At 40.2% G+C, this 22579-nt stretch overlaps 1 protein-coding gene across 1 annotated transcript; it reads left to right on the top strand.

Moving 5' to 3' along the window:
- Positions 1-1953: 1953 nt before the first annotated feature.
- Positions 1954-21253, top strand: timp2a (TIMP metallopeptidase inhibitor 2a). The gene is made up of 5 exons (XM_034707962.1): positions 1954-2356; positions 14571-14671; positions 14772-14880; positions 16892-17016; positions 19228-21253. The coding sequence occupies exons 1-5, from the start codon at positions 2227-2229 to the stop codon at positions 19423-19425; spliced, it is 663 nt and encodes a 220-aa protein (XP_034563853.1). The 5' UTR covers positions 1954-2226; the 3' UTR covers positions 19426-21253.
- Positions 21254-22579: the final 1326 nt, after the last annotated feature.

Raw genomic sequence — 22579 nt, 5'->3', positions numbered from 1 at the left:
CTTGATCAATCAATGTGGATGCGTGATTAATAAGTTAAAAACGCATACACAATGGGCTATTACTGTGATTTAAGCAGCTGTCTATGTATAAAAATGCTTGCCATTGTCATGTTTTCATAGCATCAAGTGTGGCTGAATCTGAGTGAAAGTAAACTGTAGGTTTTTAGAGTTTTATTTGACCTCATGAGGTTAGATTATACCAAATAATGCCCCCTTGTTGTTATTCAACAAGTCACTTGGCTTCAAATAATCTTGTTTCAAGAGGTGGACAGTCTGAAGGTCAATATTGTGCAGTTATAGAAGTGGACCTCCCACATAGACTCCATCAGGAAGAAGGCACAGCAGAGGCTGTACTTCCTCAGACAGCTCAGGAAGTTCAACCTGCCCCGGGAACTGCTCATCATCTTTTACACCTCCATCATCCAGTCTGTCCTGTCTCTCTCCATCACTGTTTGGTTTCCCTCTGCCTCCAAACGTGACAGGCACAGACTGCAGCGCACAGTCAGGTCTGCAGAGAAGATCATTGGAGTCAGCCTGCCCTCCATCCAGGACTTGTACCGATCCAGGACCAGGAAGCAGGCCAGTAACATCTCTGCAGACCCCTCACACCCTGGACACTCACTTTTCAAACTCCTCCCCTCCGGTCGGCGTTACAGATCTCTGTACGCAAAAACATCCAGACACAGGAACAGTTTCTTCCCCCAGGCTGTCACACTGATGAACACTTAACACTGTGTCATAAACCAGATACCTCATGGACAGAGCCACCTTCATCTTTGCACCATTGCACATTATGTTTGTCTATTGTTTCCTTATTGCACTCATGTCTTTTGTACTTATATAAATATATTTTATTAGTACTTGATTTTTAGTGTCTGTCTGTCTATTTATGTTTGTACAGGGAGTATGCAAAAAATACCAGAGTCAAATTCTTTGTATTCTTGAGATACATTATAAATAAAGTTCTTTCTGATTCTGATTACATTTGGAGAAATTGTAAAATAATAATAATAATAATAATAATAATAATAATATTGATATGTAGCTTAGATTTGAGTAAGTTAACCAGGATAGTGTTAAGCAGATATTTTTGTTTAATGCAAATAAACCAGTATTATAGCAGCAATGTTACATTTTGTAGGGTTAGCTTTTAATAACTCTGCACTGGCTCCCTGTTTCTTTTAGAATTGATTTTAAAATCCTTTTACTTGTTTTTAAAGCTCTTAACAGCCTTGCTCCTCCATACATTACTGATCTCCTGTCATTTTATGTTCCAGCCCGATCACTGAGGTCCTCGAATGCTTCCCTTTTAAATGTTCCTCGTGTGTCTCACACAAACACCGGCCAGATGGCTTTATGTTTTTTTGCCCCTAGGCTGTGGAACCCTCTGCCTCTGGACATCAGAACGGCCAGCTCTCTGGGTGTTTTTAAAAGTAAACTTAAGACTTACCTTTTTAATCTAGCTTTTAATTTGGAGTAGTTTATTTTAGCCCTGAACTGCATTATTATTTTTATTATTTTAATCATTATTATCTAAACCATTGTTTTAACATGTATTTATTTATCTTATTTATTTTTTGATCATCTGATCTCGTTAACTCTACCTTATTTTTAACTTTTCTTTCCACTCTTACTTATTTTGTTAATTTTACTGTGTTGATTTTCTTTTTTAAGTACTTTCTGACTGTCTGTTACTCTGTGAAGCACTTTGGGCTGCATGTTTTTATGTATGAAAGGTGCTATATAAATAAAGTTGAGTTGAGTTGAGCTGTGGTGATGGGGCCCACTGAGATATCTTTTCAGGTTAGTCCCGGTTAGTCCTCAGACGGTGACAGCAGGTCTGACACTGGTCTGACAGCAGGTCTGGGTGCTGCAGGCGGAGGAAACAGCGCCCCCTGTCGGTTCATTCATTCTCCCGCCGGTAGGAGGAGCCGCTCGTGCAGCTTTATAAAACCGCCTCGACCCTGCAAAAGAAAACACACCCTGAAGACAGACAAGCTGCCGACACCAGCCGAGACCCCTCCGGAACACACCGAGTTCACAGCCAAGCTTCACCTCTCTACCGGAGCTCACAGAGCGGACTTCCCGGGGTTGTTGACGTCGCCTGGTCTCAAGACAGAAAAAGGGGAGGGGGGTACTCTGCTGCTGGACCCAGACTACAACCCATCTGCGCAACACACAGCTCTGAAGAGGGGTGAAGAAACGTCGCATCAGTGTTCGTTAAAAATGCCGTTTTCCGTTAACGGCGTCCTTTGCACGCTCGCGCTGCTGGTCCTGTGGCGCGCGGATGAGTTCGTGGAAGCGTGCAGCTGCGCCCCGGTTCATCCGCAACAGGCTTTCTGCAACGCCGACATAGGTGAGTCCAGAACGGTCCAGCACCGGGGACTGTTGTTGTTGTTGTTGTTGTTTACCCAGCTCATGTTGCAGCAGGCTCCGCTCTGCCCGCATATGGTGCTCGGTGGTGGGGTCGCAGAGGCTTGTGGAAGCCGCCAGAAAGCCTGGAGGTGGTGGAGGAGGATGTTGCTCCTCAAGGCCATGGCCTGACAGTTTGCATCCAGATTGCAGACTCACGCAGATCCTTTTGTGGTTTTGAGTCATGTCATGGTGATATGCACAGACCCTTTCACCCTCCTGTTATGTTGCAGGTCAAATTGACCCCTCTTAAAGTCCTATTTTAGGCAGTATATGCCTTCCAAAACCAGCTAAATGCTGCATAAAAATCTGGGCAGCATGTGACAGAAGAGGTGTCTCGTGTTAATTTATCAACATCACTTCAGAAAAATAAAAAAAATAAAAATTTAAAATAAAATAAACAAAAATCTATGTCATGTAAAACAATTGTATTTATATTTAAGGCTTTCCAATGTACATTGAAAAAGTTTTAACATTAATTTTAATGAAAAACGAGTGAGTTATCCTCATTGAACCATGATCTGTGAGAATTAAAGAACACAAATGGACTAAATCTTGGTTTAAATGGTTAGTAAAGGAGTTAATAATTAGATTTAAAAAAAAATGTGTATTGGGTTTTTTGGAGTTCTGACACTTTGGATAACTGAATATGCCCCGGGTCAAATTGACCCAGGAGCATTATTGTTCTTCCAGAGAAATGAACACAACAGGAGGGTTAAATGCCAAAGTAGTCATGTGGGAAGCATAAGAACAAACATGTGTTGTTCAGGCGTCATAAATAAACGCCTCATTTTTAAAGTAAAGGCGAAATGAAATCACAGCACTGACTTAAAAGCTTTCCTTTGGCAGTGACTAATGAGCTCATGATGACCTTAATGAACTTTGCAACAATCATATCTAAAAATGTCATAATACTTTATAAAGTTAAGCCCACAATGATGGAACTACACTGTGTTACCTCAGGGTTTTTGAGAGCACCACACTTGTAAGTCGGTGCAATATGCAGGAAGGAGTCTGGGACCATTGTTTTCCATCATGTCTCAGGTTTGCTGCAGAGTGTGTGTTCACCAGGAAGGCTTCACCCTCAGCAGTTCTGGGATGGAAGCAGCAGCGTCGCCTGGCTTGTGCAGGGCAACGTGGCACAACAGAGAGGAACAGAGAGACAAGGAGAGAATAGAGAAGTGCGGAGAGGACAAGGGATGGAGAAATTTAAGGGAGGAGGACGACAGGGTTAAATCTCAACCACAGAGTTTGTCACACTCACAGCTTTCCTTGTCTGTTTTTTTAAAATTTTATTTCCATTCCTGCCCTTTTTTCTTCCATTGAGGGGTGGTGCTGGGAGGAATTACAGGAATGTTGCTGGGGTTTTCCCAACTTTTCTCCGATGTAACGCAGGGACGTACATGCACACACACTTGCATAGCCCAAATAGACAGGCCTGCCATGGATGGTGGATTCTCTCATACACACACAGATGACATCTGGCCGTAAGTTCAGGGTGTGTTCTAGGGGAAAACTCAGGTCCCAGTCAAAGTCGAAATATGTGTGGTATCCTTGGAAATAGGAAACTTCAAGACCCAGGCCTGCATTTCTACGTGGGCTCCAATTTTTTTTCTTCTGTCTTCTTATTCACACCTTTTATATGCACGGGTGTGTTTGTGGTTAAGATGTCTATCGGTGTAATTTCACATAGCGGAATGACTTCTCTATTTTCAGGTGTGACTCAATCTTTCGCTGAGCTGGCAGGTCTTGAAAACAGGATGTCTCAAAGGAGAGGTGGGGGTGTGTTTGGGTGTTCTTTTTTTTTCTGAAAAGACAGGGTGCACATTAAAAGGCGTGCAAACCACTGAAACCAACAATGGTTTATGTCATTGTCCGGCAATGGTTTCAGGGTGGATCTGAGGATGTGACTGGCAGATCTGAAAACCCCAATCTGATGCAAGGACTTAGGGAGAGAAGAGAAGAGAAGCATCGGGCAGACATGGACTGCTGAATGGAGAGACAGTCACCAATATCAGAATAGAGTTGGTTGTCTGGTTTCCAAGAATGTGCATGTAGGAAAAAACAAAGTGACATTGTCAAAAGTTTTGTGGTTGGACAATTGATATTTGTCTTTTTGGTGAAATGGGATCTCACTCTACATGCAGGCACAAGTACCAGTGTGTGTTTTTGTGTCACCCTCTGTTTTCATCCTAAACCATGCTCCAGGTCAAACCACAAGCCATGAAGATCAAGCAGTGTCATGCACTCACCACCACACACACATATACTGTTATAACATGTGCTCAGACAAACATCCTCCTTTCATATAAATCTGTTGCCCACAAGGGGAACTTCCCCGGCAGCCCTGCCCAGGCAGTCTGTCCTGAGGCTGGGCGCCATGAAAGACCAGAGTCACCCTGCTGTCTGCAGGCAGGAGAGGACAAGCAACAACACATAGACACACTGACTGTACAAGTCTCCAGTTGTGGAAAGGTTCATGTTGTCTCCATAAAATGTACAAAGTGTAAATCAGATGGAAAACTTTCTTAAGATGCTAAATTTAACCTGACGATGAAAATTAAACTTAACTGTTGTTTAGATAGCTATTAAAGAGGCCTAACAGATTGTTTACAATCCAGTATGATAATCAGATTATATTTATATCTCAGAGTCTATTTACATGTACTTTTTTTGCAAAGATCTTCTCCATATTAGGTCGTCTCTGAGGCAAAACTATTTTAAGCTAAATTAATAACCTTATTTAAAAAAGAGAAGTGCACAATACTGATGACTGCACATTTTGATCAGAAAAATAAAGCTGCACTGATTGACATTCTTGTAAAAACAGATACAAACACCAAAGAGATGAGATTTAAGTGAAGAACCCGCAGAGAATAACACCCCACTCTGGAATTTTAGGCCCATTTCCAGATCAGTCCTTTTTTTTTGGCTCAAATTTTGTAGTTTACTCTCAACAATCAATCAACATTGTTTTCAGCAGCACCAACTCAACTCAACTTTATTTATATAACACCTTTCATACATAAAAACATGCAGCCCAAAGTGCTTCACAGGATAACAGAGAGACAGAAAACAACAGCAATGGTAAAATTATAAAAGCCATTATTATAAATGAAATACTTAAAAATGAAATAAAATCAATACAGTACAATTAATAAAATAAGTAATAGTGGAAAGAAAAGTTAAAAATAAGGTAGTGTTAACAAGATCAGATGAATAGAAATAAATAGATAAATAAAGAATTAAATAAGATAAATAAATGTTAAAGCAATGATTCAAATAATAATGATTGAAATAAAATTAAAAATAATAATTATAATAATGCACTTGAGTTCACTTTCAGTGGGCTGCACATTACCTGCTCAACACCAACCAGCAGTGAAATAGCAAGTGACTGCTTGGTGAACGTTGCATAGCCTAAGAGTCAGATACTTCCCTGAAGGGTTGGTAGAGAGCAAAAATCAGATTGAGCCAAATGATGACAGCCGCAAAATTGGGAATTAGAAAAGTAGCAAGAGGTAAGAAGGCAGGCTTTTAGCCTCCTAGCTAACTGTTTTAATGTGCTTGCCTGTCAGTCAAGTCAGCCCCTAACTATGGAACACTCATGACCTAAAAGTCTTTAAAACCAATGAATAATAAAAAAAAAAAAAAAATGCAGCGAGAAAAGAACAATTCAGACCTAATGCTGTTTTCGTAAACATTTATATATGCTTTAAAGATGGGCACTGGGGGCGTTGGTGGCCTAGCGGTCTAAGCGCCCCACATACAGAGGCTACAGCTCTCGTCGCAGGGGTCGCTGGTTCGATTCCTGGCCGGTCAACAATTTCCTGCATGTCTTCCCCCGCTCTCTACTCCCCACATTTCCTGTCTCTCTTCAGCTGTCCTATCAAATAAAGGCAAAAAGGTCAAAATATATACATATAACGTAAAGATGGGCACTTTAAAAGCTAGGGTTGGTAGTCTCGGAAAACTAGCATGAATTTGAATGTAGCATTTCCTTTAGAACTCCATCTTGGACAAACAAACATGAAATGTACGTGCAAGAGGCGGGCAGAACGTCAGGACGGGATTTGATTGGTTTCATATTTTGGCTCCTGAAAGCAGGGATTGGTTGGTGTTTTCCCAGGTTTACTCCGGCTGTAGATAGCGGCTCTTTTTTAAGAACACATTATGTATTGATTGCCATCGGGACATAAAGATAATGTAACCAGTATAACAAAAAGTGTATCTAAATCTGACTACCAACCCCAGCTTTAACATGGGTGTGAAAGGGGTCAAGTGAGCTTTTGGAGCCAGCCTCTAGTGGACACTAAAGGAACTACAGTTTTTAGCATTTCTGCATTGGCTTCATTTTCATACCCGTAAAAATGACACATACATCTGCCTGTGTTTGAAACGTGTTTGACTGCCTCCTGGTGGCTGATAGATACATTTGTGCTGCTTTTGATTGTTTCACTGATAAAACCATTGGTCGATCAATCAAATTTAATTAAAAATATTCTGACAATTCTTAAGCATACAATGCTAAACATGCTCAGGTTTGGGCTTCTCAAATGGAAGTGTTAGCTGCCCTACTTCTGTTCTCTTGTGTTTCATATTATTATGAAGTGAAAACTCTTGTGTATTGGGCTATTTATTGGAAACACCAAACAATTGAGTATTACTTGTTCATGAACTTGACATTTCTAATATATTTGGACTCTTTTCTGAGGTTTCAAGGCCAAAAAAGTAATCTGCACATTTCAAAATCATCTTTCTCCAACACTGAGAGTTTTTTGTTATTCTATCTTGTAGTTAGTCAGATTTTTCTCACCTGAATTGCTGCCATTTAACTTAAAAGGCCTTTTTCACCTGACAGTAGTGCAGCTCTTGTTTCTGCTGTAGAGACCTCACAAAAGAAACCAGCTGCTTGGTGTTCAGAGGTCATGTGGCCAGCTGGATTGTATTTGAGGGTTCTCTGTCTCAACTCAAACGATGGGTTGAACAGAAGGCCCACATACGTGTGGAGCAAAACAAACCACATCAGGAGAGTCAGGAAGGATTTGGTGGTCACTAAAGTTTGAAAAAAGAAACAGTCCTGTGATGGATTGAAGGGGGGGGGGGGGGGGGGGGGGGCACTGTGTGTGTGCTCGAATGGGGTCTGGGCATGGAAAACATTGCGTAGTGCTACTGATACACATGTATAAGTCATTAGATGTCGTCCCGGTTGGGAGGGAAGGGGGGCAGCCGAAATGTGGGTCAGTTGGTGGTTTATGGGGGGGCTGGGCTCCTGCTGGTGATCCAGTGACTTCTGGATCAATCTGTGGTGAAACTTGGCCGCGTGCAGACCCCCTGTTGTCGCACTGTTTTTGCATCACGTTGTGTAGTCTGCAGCCTCCGCAGCACGCCACTCAGATCTGTCTTTATTGCAGAAGAAGTAAACACGTCTGCAATAACGGAGCTGATGCTGCCACAATAACAATCTGTTGTGAATAACAGAATAATTTCCCTGCAGTATTATGTCCTGCTGCTGATTCTTTGCTCATTAGTTTGGGGCTCAGAATGAGGTCAGGAAATGAGAGCGGAAAAACTGTGAGGAATGCACAGGAGAGTGCCAGCCAGGTATACTACTATGTGTGTGTGTGTTTATGTGTGTATTCTGGCTGCTGCTGCATGTTTGCATAAACACCAGAGTGGAAATAAAATGCAGAAGCTTACTTGTGACGAACTGTGATTGGTTTCTCTGAAGGCCTGGTGCAAGCTTTTACTGCAAACAGCCATTTATCTGTGCTGATTCCCAGCTTCATTTTGTTTTCAGTACCAAGTGAAGTAAACTGGATTTGTTTATTTCTGACCCTTCAGCAGCTGAAACACTTAGCTAAGTGTTACCATCTTGTTCCCATCATGGGTCTCCAAAGTGTCTCACTGACCACCTATGTTTAGATTTGGCAATTTACGTCACTTTGAAAGAAGAAGGGAAAGATTTGTATTGCAGGGGCTAGTTTGGAAAATATATGTACTTTCAGAAAGGCTCAGATAAAAGGTTAAATTTGAGGCATTGATGTTTCTTGGGGGAAGAGATTTAGTGAATCTGGTCCCAGACAACCATGGCAGGTGGTTTTAGTAATTGGATCACAACGTATCTTTCCATTGATGTACTTCTGTCCTGTAGAGGGATGGGACAAATTACCAATACGGCAAATAATATCCTTATGCATATTTGAATTTAAGGATACTACGATGCTAAACAGATCTCCCTTCCAATTTGGCTTGTCACTAATGAATGAATCCATGTGATGGCGCTATCCACATACATGGCACTACTGATTTTTAGTTTTTTATGGGGCCATTTTTGCCTTTATTTGATAAGACAACTGAAGAGAGTTGTTCATGTGGGGAGTAGAGGGTGGTGGAAGACATGCAGCAAACGGTTGAGTAGCGCTGGGTGATATTGAAAAGATATCACGATAACTTTTTTCATATTAGTCAATATCGATAATTATTACGATGAATATCAAATCATTCTTTCATATCATTTTAAAGGCAGATTTTTTTTCTGCTGAGTGAAAGTTGAAGAAACCAGACGGTTTGTTAGCTTGTATCTGGGATTTCGTAGTACATAGTCAAAATATCTTAACTAATGAAGTTTAGTGGCCTTTCTTGTCTTGAGCTGGTGGGTTTTGCGTTTTCTTCAGTGTCACTTTCGCTCGTTTCAGCTGTGTTTACATTCTGCTCCAAACGTCTTGAAGCCCGCCTACCTCTCGCCCTGCGACATGATTGGCTGTTCAATGCCGACTTCTTCTGTTTAATGTTGGGTGGGAGCCAAGCGGCAACCTCCGGTCTCAAACTATGAAGCCCATGCAGAAGTGTTATGAACTGCAATTCATCAAGAATCCACATGAGGCTGGCTGCAGAAACCTCTGAAACCACATACACACCAATTCAAAAAAGACAAACTTTGCAGCATTATTAAACATGTTACAGCCTGGTTCAAAAAACAGCTTGGGTCTACTTAACTAATTACCCAGCACACACTGTCCGGGGGGGGGGGATTTTTTTCTAACGCGACGGTTCAGAAGATATTAAGATTACAAGTTTTTGCCCAAATAAGGACATGACTGAGGTGACTCCCGGACGGGAACACATAGCTATTGGCTAGGAGGCTCAAACCCCGCCTCTTTACGTCACACTCTGCCTGGTTGAGTTCCGCATTTCCAATATGTCTTCCGCCGACGACTGGCTTCAAAACAGCACTCAGGAACAGATGGGTGACGTCACGGATACTTTGTCAATTATTTATACAGTCTATGGTGGGAACTAGCGTTTAAGACACATTAGCTTTCCAGCAGTTGGGGGGGGTGTAATTACAGGTTTAAATATATCAACGTTTTATCGTACATTTGTTATATTTATATTAAGAAAAAAAATATCACGATAATCAGCGTTATCGTTTCATCACCCAGCCCTATGGTTGAGGCTGGAAGTCCAACAAGCAACCACTGCAACAAGGACTATAGTCTTTGTACATGGGGCGCATGCTGAAACCACTGACATAAATGATGAACCTTTTGGGGGCATTTTGTAATTTTCAGTTTGTTAGATATCATGATGCATCATTAAATGATTGTCTTGCATGTTATCATTTATCACAGAATCAGTGTATTGTGATTTAATCGATATCAATGATACTGTACAGGGTGTCATGGTTCAAAAGCTACCCTGCGATTCCTTCCCCAAGTCCTGTACAAACAAACCTAATGAAAAATCTCATCCTGCTTTACTTCAACCGTCCAAATATCACCCGCTGTGAATCTGTGCGGTAGAAAATACACACAAAAGCAAATTTTATTGTGACTCAGTTCATCAGACACCAGGTTGAGGCGGTGTCATCTACACAGCCTTGTCCCTGATGCTCCTCTCTGCTTTCTTAGGTCCTATGAAAGCACCAGCATTTTATTTAGGCTGACAACCAGCTAAAAACTTCTCATAGGAGCTTTAATTTGACAGTTGAAGCAGATCAGGTACATTTACTTTTCGGGTCTTCAGTATTGCTATATTTATAACTTTTGCAATAATGTTATTTATGGACACATGGGCACAGGTGCATTAACTTTAAGGTGTGTGACATTACCTCTACTTGTAAATCCCTTTTGTCATACATACTGTATTTGAAAAAAACACAAATAAAGCTGGCTCTCATTCATTTACAGTCATTTAATCCAATTACATTTAGATAGTATAGATTAGAGCAACTTTAAACTCACCAATCTCACTCTTTGAGTCCCCATACCAATACCTGGGCTTTGGTATAAACTGATACTGATATTGATACTGTTGCAACACCAGTATTAAATTAACAAACTCAACCACAACCTGATTATGATGAGACTGGGAATTATATTTTTTAGCAACATCAAGCTTTTGTAACTTTGTAAACCAAAATTGGATAAATAAATGTGCATGTTTAAGTGACTTTTTATTGATAAATCATAAAAGTGTACCAGCAGTGGGTTACCCAGGAATTAAAACTCCAGTTTACAGTCACGTGTCACAGAGTCGTGCTAACAGACTGAAATGCTCTTTATTCACCATAACATGTCATTGGTCAAGCATTTCCTCCATGGCAGTCTGAATCGAGTCACTGTTGTGTGATCTGTGGGAGTAAGTAGCTTGTAGCTCTGCATTGTGTGGCGTGTAACTCGTGTCTAACCAGATTACTGACCGGCAAACGTCAGAGCTACAGGTATCTGTGGTGGAGCTAATCACTGTAGCATCTTTAAACTCTGTTGATAAATGTTTGCATACTTTCTTGTAGAGTTCAAGTAGAGCACTGTCAGAAATGTGTTTACATGATGGTAACTCTACTTGGTTACTAAGCAATAAACCAGAGGGCGGAATCCCTGGTTTTAAATTTTTGTTATTTTGAAGTTACTTTTCATTTGGCGTTCTCGCCTTTGTTGATCGGAGAACTTAAAAGAGACAGTAAACATGGGAAGAAGAGAGTGAGGGAAGACATGCAGCAAATGGTCGTGGCCGGGAGTTGAACCAGTGACCTCTGAAATGAGGACTGTAGCCTCTGTATATGGGGTGTGTTTAAACCGCTAGGCCACTGGTGCTCCAGGAATCCCTTATTTTTAATAACTTGCAGGCCTTTCTCATCCAGAACAATGAATCCAAGAACCCTCTCTGTAGTTTTCACACTTTAAAGCATTACTGGGGAGTTTTTTTGTGTAACAGTACAGCAGACAACTGCTTTGTTTCCGCTTTTGTTTGGTTGAACTTGTATTCTTTGGCATGATGAGTCTTGAGATGCTTTATTGAACTGGTTGTGTTATTTTTTTGCCACCCTACCACCACCCCATTACAACATGAGCTTTGCACATAATTGTAAGTTTTCGCCAGAGTTTTTCCAAACTCCAAACTGTTAGTTAGCTTCCCCCATAATACATTCGCTCTCCGTCAAGCAAATTGCACAGACCCTCCAACATGCTGATGATATAGCAAGCACACGTGGTGGATGTAAACACAGGATAGCATAGGAGTGAGTTGAATAAATCTGCCTTATGGATCGCCCCTTTGTCACAAATACCCAGTCTAGCCTTAGGAGTCAGTATCTGACTGATACCGGATAACAGGATCAGATCAGCGGATCCCTGGCTCAAACTCAATGGATAGACAGATATTGTTTCAGGTGTGAAAATTTGATGACATGATGAATAATAATCAATTTTAGACATGTATCAGACACAAATACTAACTTTTGCTAGCCTGTACTTTCATCATTGTAGATTTACATGTAGAGATATTAAGATCTCACATGTGATATTTCACTTCTCGGGCATCTTACAGAATCTACCATGAAAAGAATTATCAGTTTCACATGATTTCATTATGACATGTTCAGAAAAGCATGCATGTTGGACTAGAAAGGGGGGTATGAAACCGGGGAAAGGAGCTGGACGGGGAGGGAGCAGAAGAACGAGAGACGCTAGTAACTCCGAACCCCCATATTTGTGTCTGCTCCAAGCCGTAAACTGAACCCAAGGGTGTCAGAGCCACAGCAGTCTACTGTGTGTGTGTTTATCTACGTGTACGTGTCCTCTGTTCCTGCTTATTTTATGTTCCTTTTTCTCTATTGCTCATATTTTCCATTCTGAATAAATGCCCCAAGCATAGCTAAAGTCTGATGTAGCCAGTCAGGCCATTAAAACACACAACACAGGAAGGAACATGCCTCTGGCACACTCTCTCTTTTTTACATCAGCTTTCAATCTGTATTCTCAAAACTGAGTTCTGGTCCTTTGACAGTTACCTGGTCATGTTTGGAGGCAGGAAGGTTTGTGCTGCAGGCCAGTTCACTTGTTGTGTCTGGCCCTCTTGCAGTGTCAGACCCAAAAGGAACCCTGAATTTGGTTTTCAGTGACTGAGCACTGGTTAATGCAGAAGCTGTGCTACTCCTGCTTATTTGGTGTCCCATTTGTTATGGCTGATGTCCATCTACTCCATCATGATAACAGATTTTCTACTCCATCATGATAACAGATTTTCAGAGTGCAAAATAAAGATCTATTAATTCTTAATCAGACAGAAAAATAATGTTATGACAATTTAATGGTGGAATTACCATTAAAGTCATTTCCTAGCAATAGTGCTAAACAATCTCTGGTGCCAATCTGTTTGATGAGGTTATGTGACTGAAGTTTGTTTTTAAATTTTTCACTGTTGGACAGGTTTTTTTTATTGATTATCAATTCCAACTTTTTAAAGTTCATATTATTCCTAATTGATTCCTCTGCCGTTACCTTTTGTTTGCAACAAGCTCACAAAACTTTCTGCACAGATTGAACAAAGAGTGATTTTCTCACAAGTCATCATTCATCAAACTAATCAATTGAATAGATATGTAAAAAAGATAGGGTAGAGGTAAAACAAGTAGCTTTGTTAGCATTCAGATTAGATAAGCTAAGTTCTTATAAACTGGCACAGCTGTAATTGGTTGAGTGACTTCTTCTGATGCTCTAACTTAAGTGTTTGGGGACAAAATGTATGAAAATGTGATGGTGATGGATCCAAGAAAGAATCAGTTAGGGCCTGTGCCCACTAACAGCTTTTTTTTTTTTGCACTTACAGCTCCTATTTTCTAATTAAAACCTATGTAGTTCAGTTTTGTTTGTATACATCCATAGTAAAGCTTTTGAAACACTGACATTTATCACATTCATCAATGTTAAATCAAGAAAGGGATATTTGGGCATATTTTTGAGGGTGCAATTTCCTGGTCTAGAGTTGCCTTAAACGCCTGGACAGGATTCTTTTACAATTTTTCAAAGTTTATTTAGAAATTTACTTTAAGTATTTGATGGACGGCTGATGGAAGCAGAAATGCCACAAGACAGCTTTTGTAATCTACCACCAGTAAGCACCAGTGGAGAGTGCTCTGAAATAGATGGTGTGGGCCTGTGTCCACTACTGCCATTAATGGACACAGGCCCTTAAACTGTCATGGAACTTTTCCAGTAATGGTTGCTATCTTCCTTACTGTTAATATAAAATATAGTATACTATTAATTACCATGAGAAAGTAGAACTTACCAACATTGTGACTGTATGCAGGCTGTGGTTGCATTTAAAATCAAATGTGTTTGTCATAGCAGCTCTATTTTACAATGACAGTTGGTTGATACTGTATATGCCCTGGTTGGCCTATGATATCTGGGATTTTAAATATTCAGATGATATACTTTCATTTAATAACCTTAACTTGAACAGTTTTGTTAAGGTTCCCTTGAATTTGTTTGCTAACAATTGTAACCAGTAGCCTACAGGGCTAACATTAGTAGTTATCAATTCTCTCTGGTGGGAGAAAGCTGAATGATGACAATGTTTCCTCTTTTTGGCATTTTTCTACTTCTGTTACTTGTCATTATTTTATTGGCTGACATGCAGTCAGCCTCTTTAACTTTACAAATGTAATATACAAGGAGTTAATATAAGTTATTTGTCAGGATGTTTCATATTTTCCAAAGAGTACCTTGTTCACAGATTAGGTTTGTTACACCACTGTTCTTCCTGCATACTGTATGTGTCTTCTCGCATTGACTTGGTTTCTTTCTTTCTACTGCAGGATCATGTATCGCTGTGTGATCTGATGCCACTTTTTTCTTCTTCTCCAACAGTGATTCGGGCAAAGGTGGTTGGTGAGAGAGAAGTGGATTCTGGGAATGATATCTACGGGAACCCCATCAAGAGGATCCAGTATGAGGTCAAACAGATCAAGGTAGGATCACAGTTATCAATGTATGGTCTTTAAATCAGTGGAGGATCAATGAGGTGTTCCTAGTGCGACCTTTGACCCTTCTGCTGTGGTTTTGTTCCAGATGTTCAAGGGGCCAAACCAGGACATCGAGGCTGTGTTCACTGCTCCCGTGTCTGCTGTCTGTGGAGTTACTCTGGATGCCAGCGGCAAGAAAGAGTACTTGATCTCAGGTTTGTGTTCTTAATGGGTTGCATGTTGTGTTTTTTCATGTGGTCCACTTACTTTCTGGCATTAATATACTGTTGATTAACTTACCCATCAACTCATAACACAAATAACAATGCTATAAAAACTTGTGTGGCAGCGCTGTGGTGGTTTAAGTGAGCATTAAAGACAGATGATCACTGTATGAGTTAGAAGATTTCAAAGCTAAACTTTCTATTATTTATAGCTGATCAAATTAAAGACAAAAAGTCTTGTTTAAAGTATATGCTTTATATTAATAAACTAAGAGTTGGTGCACCAACAGAAAGACAGAAAGACAGATGGATAGGATTGTAACAGAGTTTACAAACAGGCAGCCTGATATCAGCCTTGAGGCGAAAACTCCCGGACAGACAACATTGGATCAGGCCTAACGGGCCATTTGCTGTGCTGGAGGTTAACTGTTTATGTTATTATGTGTAATGATATGCTGCTGATTAAACCCTGTGGAGCCTGGGAGTCACTTTGTCTGTCGTGGTACAGCTCAAGCTCCTGGGAGTTGTTAATGTTCAAACTCTTTAGATGTCCTGTTCTCCCTGACCGTGAAGTGGAAATGAAATATTGCCTTCTGTGGAGGATGACGTCTTAGTAGTAGCATTTTTTTTTTCAACTTGTCTGGATGTATGGTGTCTCAATGACAGTTTATGACTTTGTTTTTGTATACTGAGATTTAAAATATACACTAGGGCTTGATTTTCCGCTGTCCTATCCAATAAAGGCGAAAAAATGCCCTCAAATATATATCTTTAATAAAGAAACCTCACTGTTACTTTTAGTCTGTTTCATAACAATCTAAAAAGTCCTCACGGGAGCTTTAAGCAATGGCTTAGCTTAGCTTAGCTTAGCTTAGCTTAGCTTAGCTTAGCTTAGCTTAGCATTAAACAGAAATAGGGAAACTGCAAGCCTAGCCCTATCCAAAACTTTAAAAAAATCTCTTCCCTCATCTTAAACACTCCACAATTAACACTTCACATTGCAGTTTTCTTATGCGTAGAAAACCAAAGTCAGGAAATAGCAGCTTGCAGCTTTATGAGGGGAGGTGTTAATGAGGGACTTAGACTAAGTAATCTAGCCCAAGCCCCACTACCACTACCCTAACCTTTAATATCTACTTGTATACACCGGTGGGATTCAAATTTCACATGTTCAACCTTACAGTGCTAACTCAGAGCTTTAGAGATGCAGAAGGAGGATAACTTTACTTTAAATCAAAGCCAGGCAACTAAAGTGTAAAAGCATGTTTCTTAAAGTGGTCTGAACCCCCCCTTAGTGTGTATATGCTGAACCTGACTGGTATAGTGATTTACAGCAGAAAGGCAGTTAGCAGCAGGATGAAACATAGTAAAACCCAGTGTAGGGAGTCGAGGAGACAGAGAAACATGATGTCATACATGCTCTGGTTTCCCCATCGTAGACAGAGATGCACCCGCAAACACTCGCCCTAATTACATAGAGTTGTAAGAGAAGGAACTGCTGAGGCCAGCGTTTTTCCCTCTCTCTCTCTCTGACCCTTTTTATGTTGTTTTTTCAAGATGTAGGACTTGAGCAGTGGGAGAGACAGTTAACTTTCTGCTGACTGGGGCAACTTTTTGAATGATTCATCCTTTCTGCAGTTTGAAGGGTTAACAGGTCGATGAGTTACAGTGGAGCGTGAGTCAGGCCCCGTCTGTGAGGACATGCTGTAAAGACTTCAACATGTTGAGAGCTGCAGGGGTGAACAGAAAAGGACGCGACCTCAGCAGATCTGTAAACTCAACCTGAAATATTTGCTTGTTTTGACTGGTGACACTCGAGCGTGAAACATAAACTCTCAGCGATAGGTTGTCGATGTCCATGCAGCCAAGAGTTTGAGAGAATCTTTATTTTTCTGTGAATCTGAGGCTTCAAGTTGTTTAAGTTTTTCCTCAATTTGTGATCTTGTCATGTATGCATTTTCTGTCCCATCCATCATTTTGAAGCTTTTTCAATCGTTTGCAGGCAAGGCGGAGACTGACGGGAGCATGCATGTCACGCTGTGTGACTACATTATGCTCTGGGACTCCTTGAGTAGCACCCAGAAGAAGGGTCTCAGCCAGCGCTACCAGATGGGCTGTGAATGCAAGGTAAGGTGGTGGACTTGCTCTGTGTGGGTCTTTTATCCCCTGGAGTTCAGAAATAACAGACAGAACGAGACAAAACGAGACAACAACAATTGCATCCACAAACATCAGAGCAAAGACTTAAAGGACTTCGATGACTTAGACTTGAAGAAAAAGCAGCAATGGTTTTTAGTTTCAGATTCTCATATGAAAGGATTTTAATTTTTGACCTTCTTTTATCTTCAACTGCAGTTTTTTATCTTTTCTTTTGAGGATTAAAAACACAATAAATTCTGCTGATCTGGATCTGGCAGGCGCATTTTGTTGTCTTTGGACTGGGAGAAGTTCCCTGCTCTCCTCTGATTTTGGGCTACCTTAAGCTAAATCAAATCAAAGCTTAATGTTTCATATTAAGTTTACTCATGACAGAGTATAAATCTTTAATTCTAAACAGAGCAAATGAGCATTTAAAAAAAATACTTCAACATATCCCACTTTACAAGCAACATTGAATTAATGTACACTTACTGTTACACTACAAAGGCCATTAACCCGCTTGAAACATGAAAAATGTTCCCCTCATCATCCATCTCATCACTTTCAAACTTCGGCATCTTTTGGTGAATTTTAGTTTGCTCTTCCTGCAAACCGGTCTCCATACTGTCTAGAGAAATGATCCAGCCGAGTTTGCTCCCGAAGTGCTGTCAAAACCTTTGATTACAATGTCCAACACAGCTGCAGTCATTTTTGACCTGAAAAGGGGCAGAAAAAAAGCACACAGAAAACAATTCAAATTTAAATAAAAAAGAAATAAGAAAGAAAAAGCCACAGAGACCTTCCTAAAAATATACCACCATTAATTAACGCAATGCCAATTCAGACTGGATTGATATTATCAAATGACTCCTGTGTGTCAGCAATTATCACAAATTATCAGAGGTCTCCAGATAAAACTAATACTGTGCAAATTGGTTATAAGACATATTTTTGTTGGGGAAAAAAAAGATGAAGTTCAAATCCTTAAGATCTCAGCTCTGGTTCTTGTTCTCTTCTTATTTGAATAACCGCCAAATACATGCCAATGATTATCGAATAGTCTTTTGGCTTGAAATGCCCATCCCTAGTTTTTTTTTTTTTTTTTTTTTTTTTCAAAGATCTTTTTATTTAGATTTTGACACATTACAAAAAAAAGATCAGTGCAAACAATTCAAGAAAGTGACGTTTTTGTACAAGAAACATATTAATTAAATGAATAAAATAAAAAAATAAAAAAAAAAAAGCCAATATGTGATAGTAACTTAAAATAAAAGATTGACAAGTACTCAAACAGGAAAATAAAGAATAGTGAAATTACAATACGATGAGTAGGTGAATGAATATCAAAAAATAATAATAATTAAAAAAGATAAAAGAGCAATAAGTATAGAAAAAAAAACAAAAAAACAAATGTACATCCATATATATCCAGATACACCCATATACATACATACATACATACATACATACATACATACATACATACATACACATACATACACATACATATACATACATACATACATACATACATACATACATACATACATACATACATGTACATACACACATGGAAATAAAAATATAATCGTACAAGAAAAAACCCTGGATAAATTAATAAATAAACAAACAAAAATAAATAATAATAATAATAATAAAAGGAATGAAAGTACCAAAAACAAGTTAAGAAGTAGAATATACAAAACAAACAAAAACAAACAAACACACAAGCAAACAAACAAAAAAAAAAAACACCACATATGGCACCATCCCTAGTTTTAAAGCAGACTCTCGTGGTTTTCAAAAGTTCAGTGAGTCTGCAGGAGACTGCATCTGTCAGCAGTGCTGTTAATGATGACTCATTTAGACATCAAGTAATTAATTCAAACTAAACCTTTCAGAGAAGTGAACACTTGTGCATACATTAGCATAAGAACTAGCTGTTATGACAGAGAGCATGTTTGAGAAAAGTTGATTTGACATGTAAATTCATTTTAAAGTTTGATCCATCTGTTGTAAAGGTAGAGGCAGGCTTTAAGACTTACACTGCAGCCAGTCACCAGGGGGAGCTCTGAATGTTTTGGCCTCACTTTTGGGGGAGTGGTTGTGCTGTGCAGCTTCTCATACAGTGCATGAACGGTACGTCATGATATGCACGCAGTAAGCAAGTGTTGTGTGTGTGTGTCTCTGTCTCTGCAGATTGTGCGCTGTACCATTTTGCCCTGTGAGATCTCTGCTGCTGAGGAGTGCTTGTGGACGGACCTGATGATTGAGAAGCAGGTGCATGGACGCCAGGCGAACCACTATGCCTGCGTCAAGAGGGTGGACGGCTCCTGCTCCTGGTACCGTGGAGTGGCTCCACCCAAGAAGGATTTCCTGGACACGGAGGACCCTTAGTCATGTGTCATCCCAAATCAATGTAAATGATTCCATTGAAATTAAGACAACAACATCAGGCAAAGTGATTTTTGATATATATATATATATATAAGGAAAGGAAAGTTGATGTGACTGAAATTACCAGCTGGTCTGAAAACAATCTTTAGCCGCCCTCTGTATTTGTTTTTGCGTTTCACTCCTAAAGGCTGCTTTAAGCTCAGCATTGCTGGAGATTCACTGACTCAGAAGAGGCTCAGAGGTTGTTTTCGGACACAGTGTCTGTAAAAACATCTAAAATAGCATCATGAGACATAGACTGGTCGAGTGATGATGTCACTTCCTCCTGAGGCTGGCGTCAGGGGGACATAAATCCTAAAGTGAGACAGAGCACTTTCTGCCCCTTAAAGCTCTTTCGTTAAAGCTCTGCTCTCCAAATCCATCAATCAATCCCAGATATAGCGACGATCATTGTTACCCATCGTGTTTCTACTTTTATTACCTCATTCTCCATTTTTACTCCAAAGCCAAATTCCAAGTTGCCTTTTTTTAAATGATTGTCTTACTCTTTCAAAACACCATTATTTACTGCTTCTCTGCTGGGAGCTGTTCGGCCACAGGTGACGTCAGACGCCCCACAACATGCTTAGCTCTTTTCTTTATAAAGCACATGAGTCATCTTGCATAGCTGATCTTTTCTGTCGGGTGACAATCTTTCTTCTTGTTGTGATTTTTTAAACCAAAGCGTGTGACCTCCACAGGCCTCGCTGGACCAGTCTATGCTGTGTGGAGATGAGTGCTCTAAATTTAAACCTGCTCTTGACACGAAACAACACAAAAGTCAGAAATATCCCAAACTTCTCACTCTTCCTCATCTTCATCTCTCTCCCTTGTTGTCCCCACTATGTAGCTGTACAGTTCCTATGCATATACTTTTGTTGTTACTTGATGATTATTTACTGCATTAGAACTAGATTTGCACTTTTTGAGGATGAGTAAAGACAAGAGCCTAAACACTCTGATGTTCGCCCAGACCGAGAGATCTGCCTCAGGTGCAGATTTTTGCCTATTTTTAGTACAGTACTTTTGGTGATCCATACTTACGAGCGTGAGCTTAATCTTTCTATATTTGTCATGACAGATAAAACAGTACTTGCAGCGAAAAGGAATAAAGGGCGTGCCAGAGGTCAGGGTATAAGGGATCTTTTAGCAGATCTTGTGTGTGAAAGGGAAACAAACAGAGCTTGTGGGATGTTATTCCAGTGTCTTTGTATTTTCTGATGACTGTAAATGCCAAAAGCAGTTTCATGATTTGCTGATGTATCCTCGCAGACAGTTTATTTCATAAGTAATTAGGTCTTTAAATGCTTAATAATAGCTTTGACTTGTCTCTCCTGCTCCTCCCTGTTATTAATGAAAGCTTTATTGCTGTCATAGAAAGCAAGTTACTCAATCAAAGTTTACAGTGCTGTTTTATACACCTCAAGCTACATTAACTACAAATCTATATATGATGGAGTATTAGAGGCATAATTTAAAAGTAAACTCTTTCAATTTTCCATTACTTTGTATTTTTTCAGTGTTATTATTATACCTGTCATGATTTTTGTGTGTTTTTCGCTGTCTTTGTCTAAGATGTATTTAGCTATTTAGTGTAGAGTTGAGAAGGTCCTCTTGCGCTGGAGTCACGTGAGAGTGAGAGAGATAAGTGCTTTTTGGAGAGGTGTAGAGAAATGAGAATGGGTACTTTGTGTGAATAGAGGACTGTGCATGTGTTGATGCTTTGTGTAAGTCCAGGCAAAGGACAAAATATTCAGTATTATCAAATAAAAACGTTTGAAAGAATGAATGGAAGATGTGTGAGTTATTTGCGGTGGATGTTTTATGTTTTGACTTGTTTATCTTGATCTGTTTTATTTCCTAAGTGCTAATATTGCAGGTGAAAGTCAAAGGACTTGTTTCTCCAAGGGTCAGAATATCAATCAATCAATCTTTATTTGTATAGCGCCAAATCACAACAAACGTTATCTCAAGACGCTTTTACAAACATTGCAGGTCTAGACTGTACTCTATGTCAAATTATGAACAGAGAACCAACACCAAGACTCAGTCTTACCCCACCTTAATCCACCATTAGCATATGACAAAGGTAACAACACATTCTTATGATTGGCTAGTTTATCAGAGTATTTCAGTTTCATGGTTTGTATTCAATATTTTCCCTATTGTAATATTAATATAATAATAACCGATATTTATATAGTGCCTTTCAAGAAACCCAAGGTCGCTTCACAGGGTCAGGTAGGGGGTCTGGGGGGTAGGTGGGGATATCTATCCTTGAGGAAAAGGTGCGTTTTGACTCCTTTCTTAAAACTGTCCAGGGTTGTGGCGCTGCGATTGACGGAAGGGAGAGAGTTCCACAGAGTGGGGGCTGCAACACTGAATGCTCTGTCTCCAAAAGTCCACAGCTTAGTCCGGGGGATGGAGAGGAGACCCAGGTCCGAAGACCTTAGGTTCCGGGATGGAGTGTGTTGGTGGAGGAGGTCAGCCAGGTATTGGGGGGGGGCGAGGGCATGCAGGGATTTGTAGGTGAGGAGGAGGAGCATATAGGTGATGCGGTACTTTACAGGGAGCCAGCGGAGGTGAATGAGAGTGGGGGTGATGCGCTGCCGGGGCCTGGTGTGCGTGAGAACCCTGGCAGCTGAGTTCTGCACATATCTGAGCCTTTCCAGGGCATTGCTGGGTACCTCGAACAGGACTCCATTGCAGTAATCCAGCCGGGAGGTAATGAAAGCGTGCATGAGGGTCTGGGCAACTGAATCGGAGAGAGATTGACGCAGCCGGAAGATGTTCTTGAGGTGACAGAAGGCAGACTTTGTGACTGATTTGATGCGTGACTGGAAGGAGAGGGTGGAATCAAGAATGACACCCAGGTTGCGGAATTCAGGAGATGGAACAGCCATCCACATGGAGGAGGAGATCTCCAACCTTCCTGAGCAGTGGCTTGGGGGCCACAACCATGAGCTCCATCTTTTTACTGTTGAGTTTGAGGAGTTTAGATGTCATCCAGGTTTTTGTAGTAAAACAACAATGACAACAGGAAATTGTGTATCCGTGCCATATATTACTTTCAAAATTGATACATAATTCTACATAACATTACATTAACGGAATT

This window comes from Notolabrus celidotus, chromosome 18 (genome assembly GCF_009762535.1).
Source record: "Notolabrus celidotus isolate fNotCel1 chromosome 18, fNotCel1.pri, whole genome shotgun sequence".
NCBI lineage: Eukaryota > Metazoa > Chordata > Actinopteri > Labriformes > Labridae > Notolabrus > Notolabrus celidotus.
This window is presented reverse-complemented; position numbering and strand designations above follow the sequence as displayed.